The sequence below is a fragment of the Haemorhous mexicanus genome, chromosome Z (assembly GCF_027477595.1).
Source record: "Haemorhous mexicanus isolate bHaeMex1 chromosome Z, bHaeMex1.pri, whole genome shotgun sequence".
NCBI lineage: Eukaryota > Metazoa > Chordata > Aves > Passeriformes > Fringillidae > Haemorhous > Haemorhous mexicanus.
The window spans coordinates 36,996,690-37,012,819 of NC_082381.1; the positions used below are offsets into that span (position 1 = coordinate 36,996,690).

At 36.6% G+C, this 16,130-nt stretch overlaps 1 protein-coding gene across 2 annotated transcripts in view; it reads left to right on the plus strand.

Annotated features, from left to right (window-relative positions):
- The window catches only part of SUSD1 (sushi domain containing 1), a 42,277-nt gene extending 27,750 nt beyond the window's left edge, over nucleotides 1–14,527 (plus strand). The window contains exons 12-16 of one of the 2 annotated variants that reach the window (XM_059874131.1): nucleotides 3,325–3,418; nucleotides 4,424–4,679; nucleotides 8,495–8,534; nucleotides 10,597–10,690; nucleotides 13,424–14,527. In XM_059874131.1, the coding sequence (XP_059730114.1) occupies nucleotides 3,325–3,418; nucleotides 4,424–4,679; nucleotides 8,495–8,534; nucleotides 10,597–10,690; nucleotides 13,424–13,562 (623 nt within the window). In that variant the 3' untranslated portion in view covers nucleotides 13,563–14,527. The remainder of the gene's footprint in view (nucleotides 1–3,324; nucleotides 3,419–4,423; nucleotides 4,680–8,494; nucleotides 8,535–10,596; nucleotides 10,691–13,423) is intronic. The other variant, XM_059874132.1, reaches the window with a different exon arrangement.
- Nucleotides 14,528–16,130: the final 1,603 nt, after the last annotated feature.

The following is a 16,130-nucleotide window of genomic DNA, read 5'->3' on the forward strand; positions in this document are numbered from 1 at the left end:
AATCAGAGTGGGCAAATACTGCATATGGAACAACTCCTTCAGAGTTTATTTTCTGATCACCGAAGCAAAAATAAAACTACTCCTTTCAATTATATTATTATTAGTATTATTATTACTCCTTCACATTGCTACAAACCGTTCGCTCTTTTTATTAAAACAGGTAGATTGTCTTTGTGTGCTTGATGTTTCTAATAACTAGCATTTTTTACCAGAAACTAAACATAGCAATGCTTAGTTTCCTTTAACAGCACTATGTGTTTCTTCAGATTCTTCTTTCTTTTACTCACTTTCTAGAGCTGTCAGTTCTGGATGGGTGCTTATTTTCATTATTTGTATTTTCCTGTCAAATTATAGAAAATAGAAAAATCAATTGTTATGACATTAGTCAGCATCTTCTTGTCATCTGAGTCCACATCTCTTTCCTCTTGTGCTGTTTATCTATAAAAACAATGCAAAACCATTGCATGCAATGCACATTCTGGCTGGCATTGGAGAAGGAATTCCCAAGTTTTTCTTAGAAATTGAAAAATTCTTTAGAGAAATTAATAATAGTGTCTTGTGATGATACTAAATGTCAAAGGAAAGGAAGATAGAAGGAGTATACCAGATAAAACCACTCTGAGAGATATATTTTCCTGACACTGTCTGTTGACAGTGCCTGTGCTAAGGAACCAATGAAATTAAGAGATAATTTCTGTCTCTTAATTAATGTTTGCTTAAGCTTGCAAAGTGCAAAGGGCCTAAAGGTTGGCTTTCAAATATTAGTTGTTCATTTATTTTGTTCAGATAGAAATTCTGCCTGTACCTTTTACAGTATCTGCAGCTGCAGATGTATTGAAAAGAGCAGGAGCAAAGACTGTTTGATGTTCTTGCAGGCAGCCATGCAGGACATTTTATTAACTTGGAAAACTCTCAGAAAGGGTTTTTTGCCCTCACTCTACTAGAGGGAAGCAAGTCATTGTAAAGCAGTTGCTTGCAGAGAATTATAGAAGATGCTGGGAAAAGACCGACGTGGATCGTGCAAGTCCAACTCCTGGCCCTGCACAGGACACCCCAAGAGTGACACCACGTGCCTGAGAGTATTGTCGAAATCTTTCTGAGAGTATTGTCCAAATGCTTCTTGAGCTGCGTCAGGCTGGTGCTGTGACCACTTCCCTGGGAAAGCCTGTTACAGTGCCCAACCACCCTCTGAGAGAAGAACCTTCTGATAGTCAAACTAAACCTTCCCTGACACAAATCCAGACCATTCCCTCAGGTCCTGTCATTGTTATCAGAGAGGAGAGATCAGTACCTGCCCCTCTGCTTTCCCTGGTGAGGAAGCTTTAGACCACTATATAAATCTTACTCTCAATTCAATCCTAAATATTCATAGCTGGTTTCCTTACTGGTAGTTCACCCACAGCCTGGTTTTGAAGATAACCTAGTAAAGTGAACTACCAAAGCAATTTATTTGATAGGTAAGCTTTCAGGAGGTTCTTCTGAGGATGATTTTTGTCAAGGGGTAGAGGTTTTTCTTACTAGGGATGCTTGTATGGCCTGTTAGCTTTATTTTGGGCACGCTGTGCTAAAGTTGTATCCCCTCCTAAGTTTCATTTGTGTTTAAAACAGAGGTCATATAAGCTTTTAGATTTCCTCTTCATATGTTACAAACCCAAAATTTTGTTTGCCTCATATAAGATGATTTCTTTATCCATCTCTTCTTTGTATCCTTTGAGCTGGTTTCACATGGCTCTGTCACACTGATGATTGGAACTTCAGGCACCATGAAATGGTCACACATGGGCCTTGTGTATCCTGACCACTACTAATCTAGTGTTATGTTAGCCTGATTCTTAGGTCTTTTAGAGCAGCCTTCTGGATTTTTGCTTTTTGTTATCATTTTGGTGCCTAGCACTCATTCAGAGATATATTAATATGACATTTCTACTACTCGAAGGCAATTAGAATATTTAGCATAAATTCTTCTTAGAAGCCCAGGTGTATCACCTTGTATTTTGTACTGGTGAATTTAATCCCAGTTTTGAACAAAAACAGCTGTTAGGGTGGTTCAGTTCTCCTTTTGTAAAATCTCTGTGTTTCTAACATTGAGCAGCAAAATCCATCTATACATACTAGGATTTTGCACCATGATTGTTAACAAAATGCTAGTAGTACTAACCTCTAATAACCTTCCTCCACCCCAGTAGTTCTGCTTTCAACATGATTTTCTAGCTCCCTTTTTAGCAGTTACTTACCCTCTTGACAGTTTTTCTAACAAGCCTCATTTTCTCCTGCAAAACTAATGATTTTCTATACTTCAAAAGATATGTGCAGCTATTTGTATTCCAGCTCTTTGAAAAATCCATGCATCTCAGGAATATTTTGCCTGATGTCACCTAACTTTGGGAGATCTGCATTGATTTTCTTTGGTTTCTCTTCATCATATTGATTATTCTTTCTAGCTCTGAAGCCTTGGTGTTCTGTACATAAGCACTGCATTTGTTAGTCTTCAGTCAGATATCACATCAGCAGCCTGATACACTGGTGTTCAAAAAGCCTAGCTGTACCTGTATTTACCTGTGCAATTTCTTTCAGACTTCTGGGCTAGATGGTGTCTATGCTTCACACTCTGCCCCCTTGGTTGCACACACTGAATCTATTTTCATTTTTGTTTCCAGGCTGGTAGTGGTAATTTCCATATCAGTGTGCAGCTGTCATCATTGAAATTTTTTGAAATCAGAGGAAGAACTATTTGAAATTGAAATTAGAGGAAGAACTATTTGTTCAGCCTTGCCTTGATGCAAACTCCCAGTAAAACAGATTAGAGTTCTGTATCCATATTGAAATCCAATTTAAGGGCCTGGAGATTGCTACCTAACTACGAGCAGTATCTAAGGAAGTAGCCTTCTTGAAAGTACTTTTAGCACTACTAAATTCTCCTTTATTCATACTGTGGTATTTCTTGCAATGGGCTCTGTGCACAGTTTCATATTTTTCTTCTCCCTGACCATTTCAATTAGTCTAGTAAATAATACTGCTTCCTCCAACAAAGCTTTCATGGCTCATTTCTCTGTAGTCAGCCACCATTTTTGGGCATCTCTCTTTTTCCCAGCTAGCCAAAGTACAGGGGCTGCCAGACCATCATGATCATATTTGCTCTGTGTTTTTGTTGGCCAGTTTATGTTGCCTGCAGGCTTTAGCTGTTTGGGGTTCAAGGCTCAGTTGAGGATGTTTTGGCGGAAAAACTAGCTAGCAATTGAAAAAGGAACTGAAAAGTTGTTAGGAACTGATGCCTGAAATATTTCTAAAACCTTTCTGAACAATAGGTGTTTGTTCACTTTTCAGATCCCCCTTTCCCAGAAGTAGAATTTGTTGCAGTTAAAGGTTCTGCACCTTTGCTCAGACTCCGGAAAGCAGAAGATCAAAATGGACCAATCAGGTTTGTCTTTGTGCTTTTCACCCTTTCAAAGAACATTCTGCAGATTCATGTTACATACAGATTAGAACTCTTTTGGGTGACAAAATTATTTTTTTAGCAATGGGAAAAAACTTGAACTGTACCTCCCAGTTTCTCTCCCCTTAGCAGAATAATATTTAGCTTCAGGCTTTTTTGTTGTTTTCTGGAACAAAATCCTAGTTGGAATCGTTGTGAGTTTTCACCACTGGCTGTGTGGTTTGATTTTGTTTTTCTTTTCCCTTTATCCATAGCGAGGTTACAGTAGATCCTTATTGACAGATACAAACACACCTCTACTGAAGTGATTTTTCTTTTCCAATGACATGCAGACAGTATTTCTTCCCCCCTGAGCCAGAAGAAGTAGTGAATAATGTCCTCATTTTTGCATATTTTGATGTACTGTTTTCATAGTAGTGTATTACTATCAAAATGTATTTCTAGAGTAAAAGGATTTCCCCGTTACTGAGTGCTGTTGTAATGGCTAGTGTAACAACCTTAATGAATAGTCTTTGTATGGTTGAATATGATAAACTAAACATTGTTTTGAGAGGTATGAAGACAGATTTGATTAAATTTCTTTAAATGGTACCTGTCCTCTCCTCCTTTCAACTGAAGAAGTCTTGTTTCTTTGAACTTACAAGTAATTTTTAGAGAAAATTGTACATTATTTCATAGGTGAGCTTCAATGTGAGGAGGAGGAGGAGATAGTCTGATGTCAGTGTTATTTCTGAACATCAGTAAGCATCTAGCAATAACAGGAATGTGATCAGAAGACCCAGCTCTAAGCTGTGCATGCAGTGCATTTGGTTAAAATTGATGGAATTACAGAGAGAAATATTTTAGTATAAGTGTTCGTATTGGACATTGTTAATAAAAACCAGTTAAGAGGCTACAAATAAAAAAAACCAGTATGGATTAATTAATATCCGATGCTTATTTCATTGAAATGACGGCTAATATTTACTTTTCTTTTTTGTTTCACTCTAGTCTGTATCAAGTGATTGTGCTTCCTCTGGATTTGCAAAGCACTTTTATTTGTGACTCCTTTGATGCTACATCTTTCTTTAGTAACACCACTGACATGAAAGGATATGTAGCAGCTGAATTTCAGGCAAAGGATGTTGCTGATAATATGTCAATTGCTCTTGGAGACAGACATTATTATGGGAAGTTTTATAATGCTCCTTTAAAGCTGGGAGAAGAGTATTGTGTTTTTTTGAAAATAATAAGTGAGTGGAATAAGGTAAGGGATGTTTCAAAACCTCTTCTTTACAACTCTTGAATGAAATATTGCTGGGGGAAAAGACAAAAATGTTAGCTGGGTATTAAATTTTTTATGACACTTCAAGGATCTCCTAGTTGACAGAATTAGATTAAATCTGAAGCTCTTTAAATATCTCTTAAAATTCCTTAATGGCACTTATGTCACTGTAATGGTGAAGCAACTCTGAATGCCAAAAGTCAGACAATGGAAAATAATTATAAATGAATGGTCATCCCTGCTCTCAGTTATTGAAGATGTCTGTATTGGGCCAGAATTTACTAAAAGAGCTTAGCATGTGAATTTGAAAATCACTTCTTAGCAATGATGAATTCACCCATTTTAATTTTTAATTAAATATTTTATAACAAAATATCCCAATTCTCCAAGTGACATAGAAAAAATATATTTTATTACGTGTTTTTACCTTCCAAAAAGCAGTGAATGTAAGCTCCAGCTCCATTGAGAAAGCCTTATTAAAAAAAGTATATTTTCATAATTAATTTTTATAATTTTAAAGTAAATATAAATTTTTCATTAGAGACAAAAGTTTCTAAAACGTGCATATCATCTGATTTTCTATTTGTATCTATCTCAGGATGTTTTCTTAGATAGCACGTGTTCTAACATCATTATAGTGCAAGGATTTCATATTGCCAGAGCTGCATACCTCCTCGATGTTGCTCACAAGCAGCTCCTCTAAGCACTGAGTGCTCCTGGTCCCTGCAGCAGTCATCTGACTCCAGATCCCACCAATCCACTCTTTTATACCACTTGTTCTTATTGGCTACAGGTGTGGCCTGTTAAGATCAGGCCTGCTTCTAATCTTTAGTAATTGGTCCAGCTGTAACTCATTGGGGGATAAGATTACCTTCTATACCACCTTCCTTTACCCATACTGTATCCCCCTACATCAGGAGTCAACAGTTTTGATTTTTTTTATAATATAAGTCTCAGCAGTAGAAAGTTTTTCTTGTGTGGAATAGGGGATAACTTCTTGTGTGCAATACAGTTCCTGAATGTCAAATACAAAAACTGAACTAAGCAACCTCTAATAAAGAAACACCTAAACAGCACCTTACCAAGGAGGCATGCAAAAACTGATCCATGAGTCACTTACAAATAATTCTCTGCAATTCTGGAAGCCTACACTGAAATCTCAGTAAGTTAAAACAGCTTCTGTTAAGAAATAGTGAGTGGCATCCTCATTTATGCATAGTCTAAAGTACTGTTTTCATAGCAGTGTATTACTATCAAAATGTATTTCTAGAGTAAAAGGATTTACCTTTTACCTGTAACTGCCTCAGTTCAAGTCAATGAAATAAAACAAGTGCATGTAATAAGAGGATTCTGGTATCTACTAATCTGTTCAGTACTATTTAACAATACTCTGAGAAATTTTTATAGCAGAGATGAAGTGGTTTCCAATCCTGATACAAGTCTGTTGTTTGCCATAATTTTGTAATTAATTGTGTGAGGGGAAAGGTAGGAAAATGACAGTAGGAGGCATTTAATTTCATAAATAATGTTAAGTTATTAACATTGACATCCTAAATGTCTTGGAATTTGGACAATGAACTGTATTTCACAGAAGAATGTGCTCAGTGGAGCAGGATTGTTAATCAGTCAAATGTATACAAGTTTAGCCTCTTCAAGCACTACTAAATATATATTTGAGCTTAGTTTCTTTATCCTGGGGAATTAATGCATTGGCTTCCCTAGCTCTTTACCCTCAGTCTTTTTTCATACTGGGGTATTTTAACTTCTTTTACTTTTGTGGAGTTTTTTGCTGCACAGAACAAAGTAGATTCTTATACATCTTTACCAGCCATTTATGAAGCTGCTTCTAACTTACATTATTCTTTCTCTTTCTTATGGATTATTTCCTGATCTTTCACTGCTGACATTTGCAGATGTATTTTCTAGGCAACTGATTTGACAGATTAATATTATAGTTATTTGTAGAGGTCACACTTGCTTCCTACCATTAAAAATGCATCATCTCCCTCATTACACTTTCCTGTGTGGCTTTTGTTGGTTGATGAAATACACAAAGTTACTTACAACAGTTATGAATCATTATTGGGATTGCAAATACCAAACTACTTTGCTTTGCAGCTCTGTTTCTTTAAAATGGATCTTGGACTGCTGGTTCAAAAGTATTGGTTTATCTTCAGCTGTCATGCCCTTTTATTTTGTGCAATTGCTGGTATTAAATGGCTGAAAAAAAAAATCGGAATTATGAATTGCAGGTTGTTGGGTTTTGAGACTTTCTAAAAATGTGATTACTTAAGTGACTGTATTTGTATTCAAGAGCTCAGTCTTCTTTTAAAAAAAAATGCTTGGCCCTCAATCCTTAATACCTGTGAAATCAGCATTTCTGAAGTGTCTTTTACTTGTTAGCACATTTCCATTTGAATACAGAGAAATTAGAAATAGATGTAATAGGCTCCTAACTAATGTTCTCATTATTCCCTTTCATAATCTGGCATCCTTAAGGGTCCCTTCTGTCTCCTTTCATACTAAAAATGGTACAATTTGTATCATGCTGCAAAATCATTGCATCATTTTGATTTTTATTAACATTATTACTGAAAATCCCTAATATGTTATTGTGTTCATTTTTCCATTGTTCAGATTCAGAGGTCTTGAAAAGGGTGTCTGCTGTGAGTTTTTTACTTTCCATTTATTTTTTGTTTCTCTGAGATTCATGAGACCTCTGTAATTTCCCTGATAGGCAGGAGATGTCTGATTTTCTGCACACTAGAGTGTGTCGTGAAAGTAGCTATTTCAAAATTATGGCACTCACACCTCTGCCCCAGAATCTGGCATTTGATTGGGTTTCTAAACCCACCCCTTTATCTTCCCAATTTTGAGAAGATTTTTCTTGTCAGCCTTTTGTCTTTTTAATTAACCAGAAAATTCTTGAAAAATAATGGGTTTAAGAATCATTGAGATTCCACAACTCAGCATGCAGACGCACAGAAGTGAGATTAATCACACAAATGTGCCTTCATCCTTTAATCCAAATGCTTCAAACCATAGCCTTCTTTCTCAAACATACTGTTGTTCAGAACAACATAATACACACTTTGCTACAATATGAAAAATGCATGTATTGTGTATGTATTATGTGAAAGTCTGTGAAAGTCATTTAGCAGGAAGCACTACAAAAATACACTTCACAGTAATTACACAATAGATAATAGAACCCACAATAGAACTTTTTTGTGTATTTAAGACTGTGAAGAGCTGGGGGAAAATACTCTAAAGAGACCAAAACTTACTGTAAAAAAATCAAACTTGCTTAACAAGTCTGCAAAAGCAGACCGATGATAAATATTTCTTTATTGTAAGTATTCTATACAGTTATTAAAAATTACCAAGCATGTTATCATAACTGAAGAAAATGCTACATCTAGTATTTGTAAAATATGCCATCAGATACTTGATTTTAACATATATGTTATGCATGGGAGAGAGTTAACACAGAATATTTATCCTTATCTTCACATTTCATAAATTCTGAACCCTGATCAAAGCAATGTCAAAGATCTTTCCATGGATGGAAGGTTGTAAAAAGAAAGGAAGAATAATGAGCTAAACGCTAGAGCCAGCCTATCATCAAAGTTCTATGTCCAATCTTATTTTTATAATTTATAATCTTTTAAGACTATATTGAGGCTGCTATCCATTCCCAATAATAATTTTTTTTTCTATGACTGATCTTTCAGAAGGTGTTAGTAACAATAAATTTTTCTCATGAGAAACAGTAATTTTTATGTTTTCTCTTTTAGGTAAGAACACAGTCCTGTGCTGTTTGGGCACAAATTAAAAGTAAGTCAATTTTTCCTTCAGTAAAAAAGTCTAAGATGTCATGGCTTTGCTTGGCAGCATAAACTAATAATTGATGTGGCTGTTTCTTCTTTTGCCATTCATGATCTGTTGACTTCAAGGATTGAAAATATTAGAGACAGAAAATTTTCCTTACTCTTCACTATTCCATTCCAATGGATTCAGCAGTCCATACTAAAATGGACTCTCCTGTTTTTTCCTGGTTTTCACTGTTGGTATTTCTTTGCATCATATCCAGATCTTTACGGCAATTTTTGTGCACAAAGATTTGAAGCACAGAAAATGTGAAATTTTGGAAGTGTATTTTAAGGTAGTTTTATATTGGCTTAAAGATTTTAAAAATCAGTCTAAGAACAACAACAATAGCTAAAATTAAAACTATATTAAAAAAAACCAAAAAAAAAAAGGTAAAAAAACTGAAGAAACAAGCAAACAAACAAAAATCAACAAAAAAAACCCCCCACCAATACAACAACAAAATACAAAAAACTCAACAACAACAAAAACTAGAAACACATCACCACAATATGTTTTAGCTTTTAAAGGCCATATTTTTTACTTTAGAATGTTCAGATGGTCCAACAAGAATTTCACAGTCTTAAAAAAACCAGAAGATACTATGCAAAAATGTAAAACATGGCTAATTTGAATACTGGTAAGTACAGTTTCTTAAGTATAAAAGTGGCATAACTTTAAAATGCTGTAAATTTGTCAGTGTGGTCTTATTTTTATTTACTTTTTGACTTTAAAATATTTCCCATTAATGAGTTTATCTCACAGCAGTTTGGGATCCACTTGTTTCCTTCCTTTTGACCATAGCTGAAACTCCTCCTCATACCTCATGTCTCGGCAAAAAGCAAACATTTGCCTCCTCTGACAAAGAAAGCAGCACCAGTGGAGTCTTTTATAAGCCCTAAAATCTGCTTTTGAGTTGAAAGTCTTGTAAATTTGAGTTAGGAAATGCAGTAATGCTGGAAAGTGGGGCAGTACTTTGGAATGATGTCAAATTATGTGGTGCATGGAGTGCTTGATCAAATTATCACTATAACTGATCTTCTGGTGACAACTCTGTGTTTATTTTTTTGTTTAGTTACTCTTTCTTTAATTACTCTTATGACCTAGCTCATTTACCACCACACTTAGAATATAATGTGGAGAGTCTGCTAGGATCAAGAACTCCTTAGGTTCGATGGTTCCATTGCTAGGATTGTTTAGGCAATAGTTGTAGAATAACTCTGGAAAGACAGAAAACTCTTCTGTTCTTTATTTGTCATTTATCAGCATGCAGTGCATCATCAAAGGCTGCCTTACAAATAGGTGGATTTTGGTTTTGGGGCGAAAAGAATAAGCATAGGAAGAAGAGAGAAGGACAGGTCAGGCCTTTGGTGTAAATTCATTTGCCTTTATATTGAATGGACTTATAGTCAAAGTGTCCTTTACCCTAATGTACTTCTGCAGCTGGAGAGGCCGAGAGTATTTTTGGCTTGCTGAATCCTTTGAGAAATATTTCTTAATTCAACTTGTAGAAGGCAAATCTGTAAATTAAATCTATATCAAATGGCCCTGCTTCAGATGCCATCTAGCTAGATATTGTGTGATAGATCATTGTCATAAAAAAATGGTAGAAAACTCTATTAAAAGCACACTTTCTTCTGCCACAGAGAAGTTAAATTAAGTTTTAGGGTTTTTCATTATTTTTCATGGTTTTTCAGTCTACAATATGGAGGGAAGACAATTCTCTAACTTTTATGCAGGGCTGGCATCTTCTCTAGAGATGTGTAATTTCCTGATGGAAACTGGTTTTATAGTGCTATAAGGGCAGGTATATCTTTTACCAAAAATGAGCATTATAATAATTTTTTTAATACCCTAAATAATCTTTATTCCTCAACTGGATGATAACTACTAGGTACTCAGCCCCATTACTCTCACTAACTGAGCTGTACATCCAGCATCTGGGTTTTGTTGCTGTACTTCAGCTATGAGCAGACTGGTGCTGCACTATTTGATTGATTTGTTTGAATTGTTTGATGCTTTCTTTCAGATTTGTCACCCACTCTGCAGTACATGACTGCTGTTGGATTAGGGACAGTGGCTGCTGTCTGCCTTATATTGTTCCTGTCATTCTCCATGGCACGGTATGTGATGTTGCTGCCTCCAGTTTTGCAGTCCTCCTTCACGTGTTGTATTTTTTTTGTCAGATAGATTTTCTTGCCAACATGCTTGGTTTAGGCATCATGGGTGGTTAGAAACTGTAATCAAGGGTGCTTTTAGTGGCCACTAATGCTGTCCATTGCTTGAGCTAATGTCCTCTGTATCTTTGCAATTACTGGCAAAGCATCTGAAATGTGTAGGGCTTATCTTAATAAAGAAAGGATTTAAGACAGTGAGTAGAACCAGGACTTTAGTAGAGAAGTGTTCTGATTTAATGGGAATTAAGTACGTGAAGTTTATATGCTGTCAAAATGTTGATGCACTTTGCTTATGTACAGAGCTAATTTTTTGTCTTCCCAAATTTATTCAAAAGGCCTGAAAAGATCGTTTTACCTATAGGCCATGATAAAAACATGTTTAAAATTTTCAGGAGATTTATTAATTTATGCTTCATGATCCTTCAAGCAGGGTCAGTAATTTCATAACTGTTTTCCTTTCAAAGTTAAAACAGATATGCAAGTTATGTAATTGTAAATGCCTACATACATGTAAAACCTCTTCACTAAAATCTGTGTCTCTGTTGTTGTTTCAATATGCATGTCTGCAAGAATAGTCTTCTGATATATCTCCCTTGAAAGGTCAGGAGCCTGCAGCTCAGGACTGTGAAATATAGCATTGATTGGTTAAGCTGTTTGTTTGGTGTTCTGAAACAGAAGGAATTAGTCGTATATAGGGCTGAAGAAAGTAGGTTTATTTAGATTGTTTGTGGTTGTCTGAATTTCAAATCAGTTCTTGCAATCAAATTTCTGAATTAAAGGTTCTGTGGTCTCATTTTTTTCTTTAATTAACTAAATAAACAGATCTCAGGCTTCCCTGCAGTATAATGCGGTGGTAGACTTGAGCTTGCAGTCTTGGTTGTTTTGGGGGATTTTGAAAACATTTTCAGAGTCAGTTTTCATATCAGTTTGATATTTGAGAAGGAAGGGGCTTTTACTGTCTTGATTTCTAAAGTAGCTGACTCCTGACAGAGGACCTATTGCAGGAGGAGGGGATTCCCTGGGCTGTCATGGTGTGAAAGGCTTCTCAGTTATTTCAGTTTCCCTGGCAAAAATGTGGCAGAGGGATATTAGTACTTTTCAAAACTATGTCAGATCAATTAGGTTCATAGTGATAGGAGAGTAATTTGAGGTATGAGACAGTACTGGAAGAATCATGTATGAGTATGAGCCACTGGTGAGAGACCCTGAGCTGCCACTTCAGTCTTCTTTTGAAGCTGCCACTTCAAAAGGAGTGAGAGAAAATTAAATCCTTAGGGAGCTAATTACATTGAGTAAATTTGACAGCGGTGTATTGTAGGGGACAAGGACTTAATAAGTCAGCAAGTATCTTTTAGGCCCTTGATCCCATGTACAGAGAAATTTTTGAATCCATTCTCCTGTTCTAATATCAGACAGAACCATGGACAGAAATTACAACTGCCCCATCCCAGCAGTAGGCAGAGAAGGAAAACCCTAGCTGTCAGTTGTGATAAGACCCTTCACAATGCTCACAAAGAAGTATCTGTAATATTTTAAATAACAAATGTGTTTTTAGTTATAATTAACCATGAGTTTAAAGCATTTCCGAGTAAGAATGTGATTTGAAAAAAACCCTCGTGAAGTCAGCCTTCTGCCCTATCCAGTTGTAAAACCATGGTCCTGTTTTAGACACTGTACTCCAAGACAGATGTGGCCTAGAAGGAGAAAAAGATAGTGGAATTTGATAAGAGAGACCTGGGATCTATTTAATCTAAACAGGGCGTTCTAGTGGTGAGTTGCTTAGCCTGGCAGAGAAGATTCTGCTGAGAGGCATAATTCTGCCACTGTATCAAGATCAGCTTTGTCCTGCTGGTAGTGCCAGTGGTACATGTACAGCATGCCCGTGTGCTTCTGAATTGTAAGAGAGGGAGGCATGGAAACAAATTGCTGTGAATGCAGCTTCTGGGTGGTCTGCAAGAGGAGGTTAAACAAACTTGTCAGTAATGACATAGCTATGGCTGATCTTGCCACGGTGTCAGGTGAATGGTCTTGGATTATTTCTTGGGGTCCTTGTAAACTTCTGTCACAAAGAGCCTCTGTATTCAAGTGCTCACCAGCTTGCCACATGTCTGCTGTCTCAGGAATTATGTTTCCACAATGGGTCAGGGTGTGAATTCCTGCTAGCGTGGTTGCTGACAGCAGTTCCAACTGTTCCTCAATAAGTAAAAGTCTGGAAGTGGATTCACAAAACGAAGTCTGACTGCTGATGTCCTTAGATATTACATTTTTCATTTTAAAAAATGTATTAGCCCATAGTTGTTATTAAAGTGGTTTGTCATTCATACACCTTGCTCCATTCCTCTTAGCTCTTTGCTTTCTTTTGTATGTGATGCCCATTTGTATGCATAAGGACAGTGCCAGAACTCCAGATTTCTGAGGATCTCGGCATCACTGTTGTTGGTACCAAAGTTAACACTGATCAGGTAATCATCTGGTAACTGATGGGAATGCTTCCTACCCATCTCATACTGGCTGTAGTGATCAGGACTTTTAGCAGCACCACGTGTCTTCAAAAAACTTCAGGAGCATTGTCATGTATCTAATCAATATGAATTATACAAGTTCCCTCTCAGATCTAGGCTTGAGTCTTGAATAATTTGTAAGATTTTTTTTTTTAACTGGAATTTTTTCTCTCTTCAGGTCTTGTCTCCACAGCTCAATGCATCCCCCACCTGCTGCTGTAGCCTGTGAGGCTGTACATTTATCTACTACAGTAGACGTGGCACAAGCAGGGGTTGCATCATCATTCCTAGAGACTGAAAGTGTCTCTCTTCTCTGATGGTTTATTCCCTGAAGTCAGCATAGAAAAAAACATGCTCTTCTTTCAAAGCCAGCGTGTGTCTGGTATCTGCATGTCACATATGTACTATCCATGGTCAGTTTAAATGTGTTTGTCACTGGAGTGGGATGTTTATTGTCTTGCCCTATTCCAGATGGTGTGGTGTGTAAAGGAGAATCTTCCCTCAAAGCAGGTTATCATGCATCCCATGTGTTGGTCACAGTCTTTCAGCTATTCCAGCTGCATGAGTGCCTGATAATGAGTGCTTGTATTGTACTTGATTACATGAGTAATCCCCTGATCCAGCGGAGACTGTTTGAGGATTAACTGCTACTTTAGATACCTTTGCACACATAAACTGGCCTATTGTGAACCAAAGTACAGACCTACCCTTATGCGAGATAAAGTGCCTATTGTACTTCCAATTATAAAGGTAGAACACTTCTGTCAGTCACTTACAAGTAATGATACATCAGTGACATGTACACTTGTTAGCCATGAAGTTGCCACATTCAAGTAGTGTCAGCAACTGATGGGTTCCAGAGATATTGCAATCATTGCTCATAGCAATTAGCAGTAATTGTGAGTAATATACCAATCTATAAAACTGCAGTTTGCTCAAAAGCTTCTTGCTTTAATGGCATGTGAAACTAATTTAAGGAAGGACCTTCCTGTGTTAAGTGTAGTTTTGTTAATCCCTGTTCTATAATTACAGATGAGTAAAGCCATTAAATCATTGTCTAGTTAATTGGCTGGTGTGTAACATCTGGTTAGAGTCACTTAATAAAGTACAATTAACCAATTTTCTGTGGCATACTCCCAGATAATACTTTTTTTTTTTCTTCCTTAAGAAAGAATCAAGTGGCTTTGATTATTTCCATTCCTCTTCACAAATTGCTTTGTTATATGTTAGCAAAAAAGATGTTAACTGGTAAAATAAAAAAAAGAAGTTTTGGTTTTGTGAATTTTTTTTCCTAAGTTATGTTTTGTGTTTTACCACTTTAAATATATGCTGCACATTTTTTGAATTGTTAAGTTTCTGAATTGCTAAGATTCTGATGCCTACTGCTCTTATAATTTTAGATGTTCTGTCTCTCTATAACATGTAATTGGGGTCTTTTTTGGTTTAAAGTACAACAGCAGATTTCAAAGTTAGAAGCAAAGAAGAGTTACAGCCAAAAAGAGTTTTCAATGGCTGCATCCAGCTGAGAGTGCTTTTTTCCAGGTCTGGGCAGATACCGTTTCTGTTACCCAGCATTTTCAGAGCTGTCCTTCAAGTTCATAGTTAACAGCTAAGTAACGCCTTTGTCTGCATTAGGGATTAAAAGTCGATAGCATTTTCTGTTGCTAATTAAGAAAGAATAGCTAAACTGTTCATACTGGGAAACCATGCCTTAATATTTCAGTTTCTCATGTGGAATTCATTCTCACACATTCCATGCCTAATTTCCTTTCTCAATGGAATAGATTGCAAGGTTTGGTATAGAGTACAAACTGCACCACTTCATTCTGATACAGTGTCCTGCGGCTCTGGTCCTTAGAGAGAGTTCATGAGCAGCTGTTCCTGTGTAAGGGAGAGCTGGAGAGGCTGGAAATTACTTAGAGAGACAGATGTGCCATCCTCTGTGAAAAAACTGAACTTATTTTTACACTTTACTGACACCATCAGTGTTCCAGTATGCTGCACTTAAAGTTCATCTTGTCAGTGGGTATAATTGGAAAACTTGAGGTCTTTGTGTAGTCTTCAGCAGGTTATTTTTCTGTGTGCCTCTTATTTGCTTAAGTTGCTTTTTCATAAATTTTTCAGAGCAAGGTTTTTTCCTTACAAAACATCCATGCTTCTGCTGGTAGTTAGATAACATACTTAATGATTTGGACATCTCCACACAGTGTAGCTTCTTGATACCGGGGAATGGACTGATAAGGTAGAAGAGATGAGGCAAGACTCTCTGTCAACTTTAATTTTCCACAACAGCTACAGTTCTGCAAGTTTCCCTCATTCCTTCTGCCTCCCTTGTCACTCTTGGCAGACCTACCACTGGCTATGAGCATATCTCCATCTGTGTTTATCTTATTATTTTCATGTTTACTTATCTTTCTTCCACCTATATCTGTTTCAGTTAAACATAGAAAGAAAAGAGAACTAATTTAACCTTGCCATGCTCAGATAGATGTGTAAATGTTAAGGTTTTTTTTGTTAGACCCTTGCTCTACTGCTCCCAAGCTTTTCTGCTGAACTAATTGCAATGTCATAACCACACTCTCATGTTTCCAGAAATTCTAGAGACATTTCTAGTGATTCTAGAGACATTTCTAGTACCTTCAGTTAACACTGAAATTTGTCCTTTTTTTCTGATTTTTTTCTCTCCTTCCTTGGATAGGTTTTCCACACCCAGGCCAAGTAAGGTTAGTTGAGCTGAACCTACTCTGCTTTTACTGCTGATCTGTACCACTTCATGGTGTTATGTTGAAATGTGCTGTATTGAGAAACTTGTTGGTTTAGATCCATACCAATGTCTGCACTATATGGAGAGTGTTTTAATCCTCTTTATAGGAAATGGGAAGTTG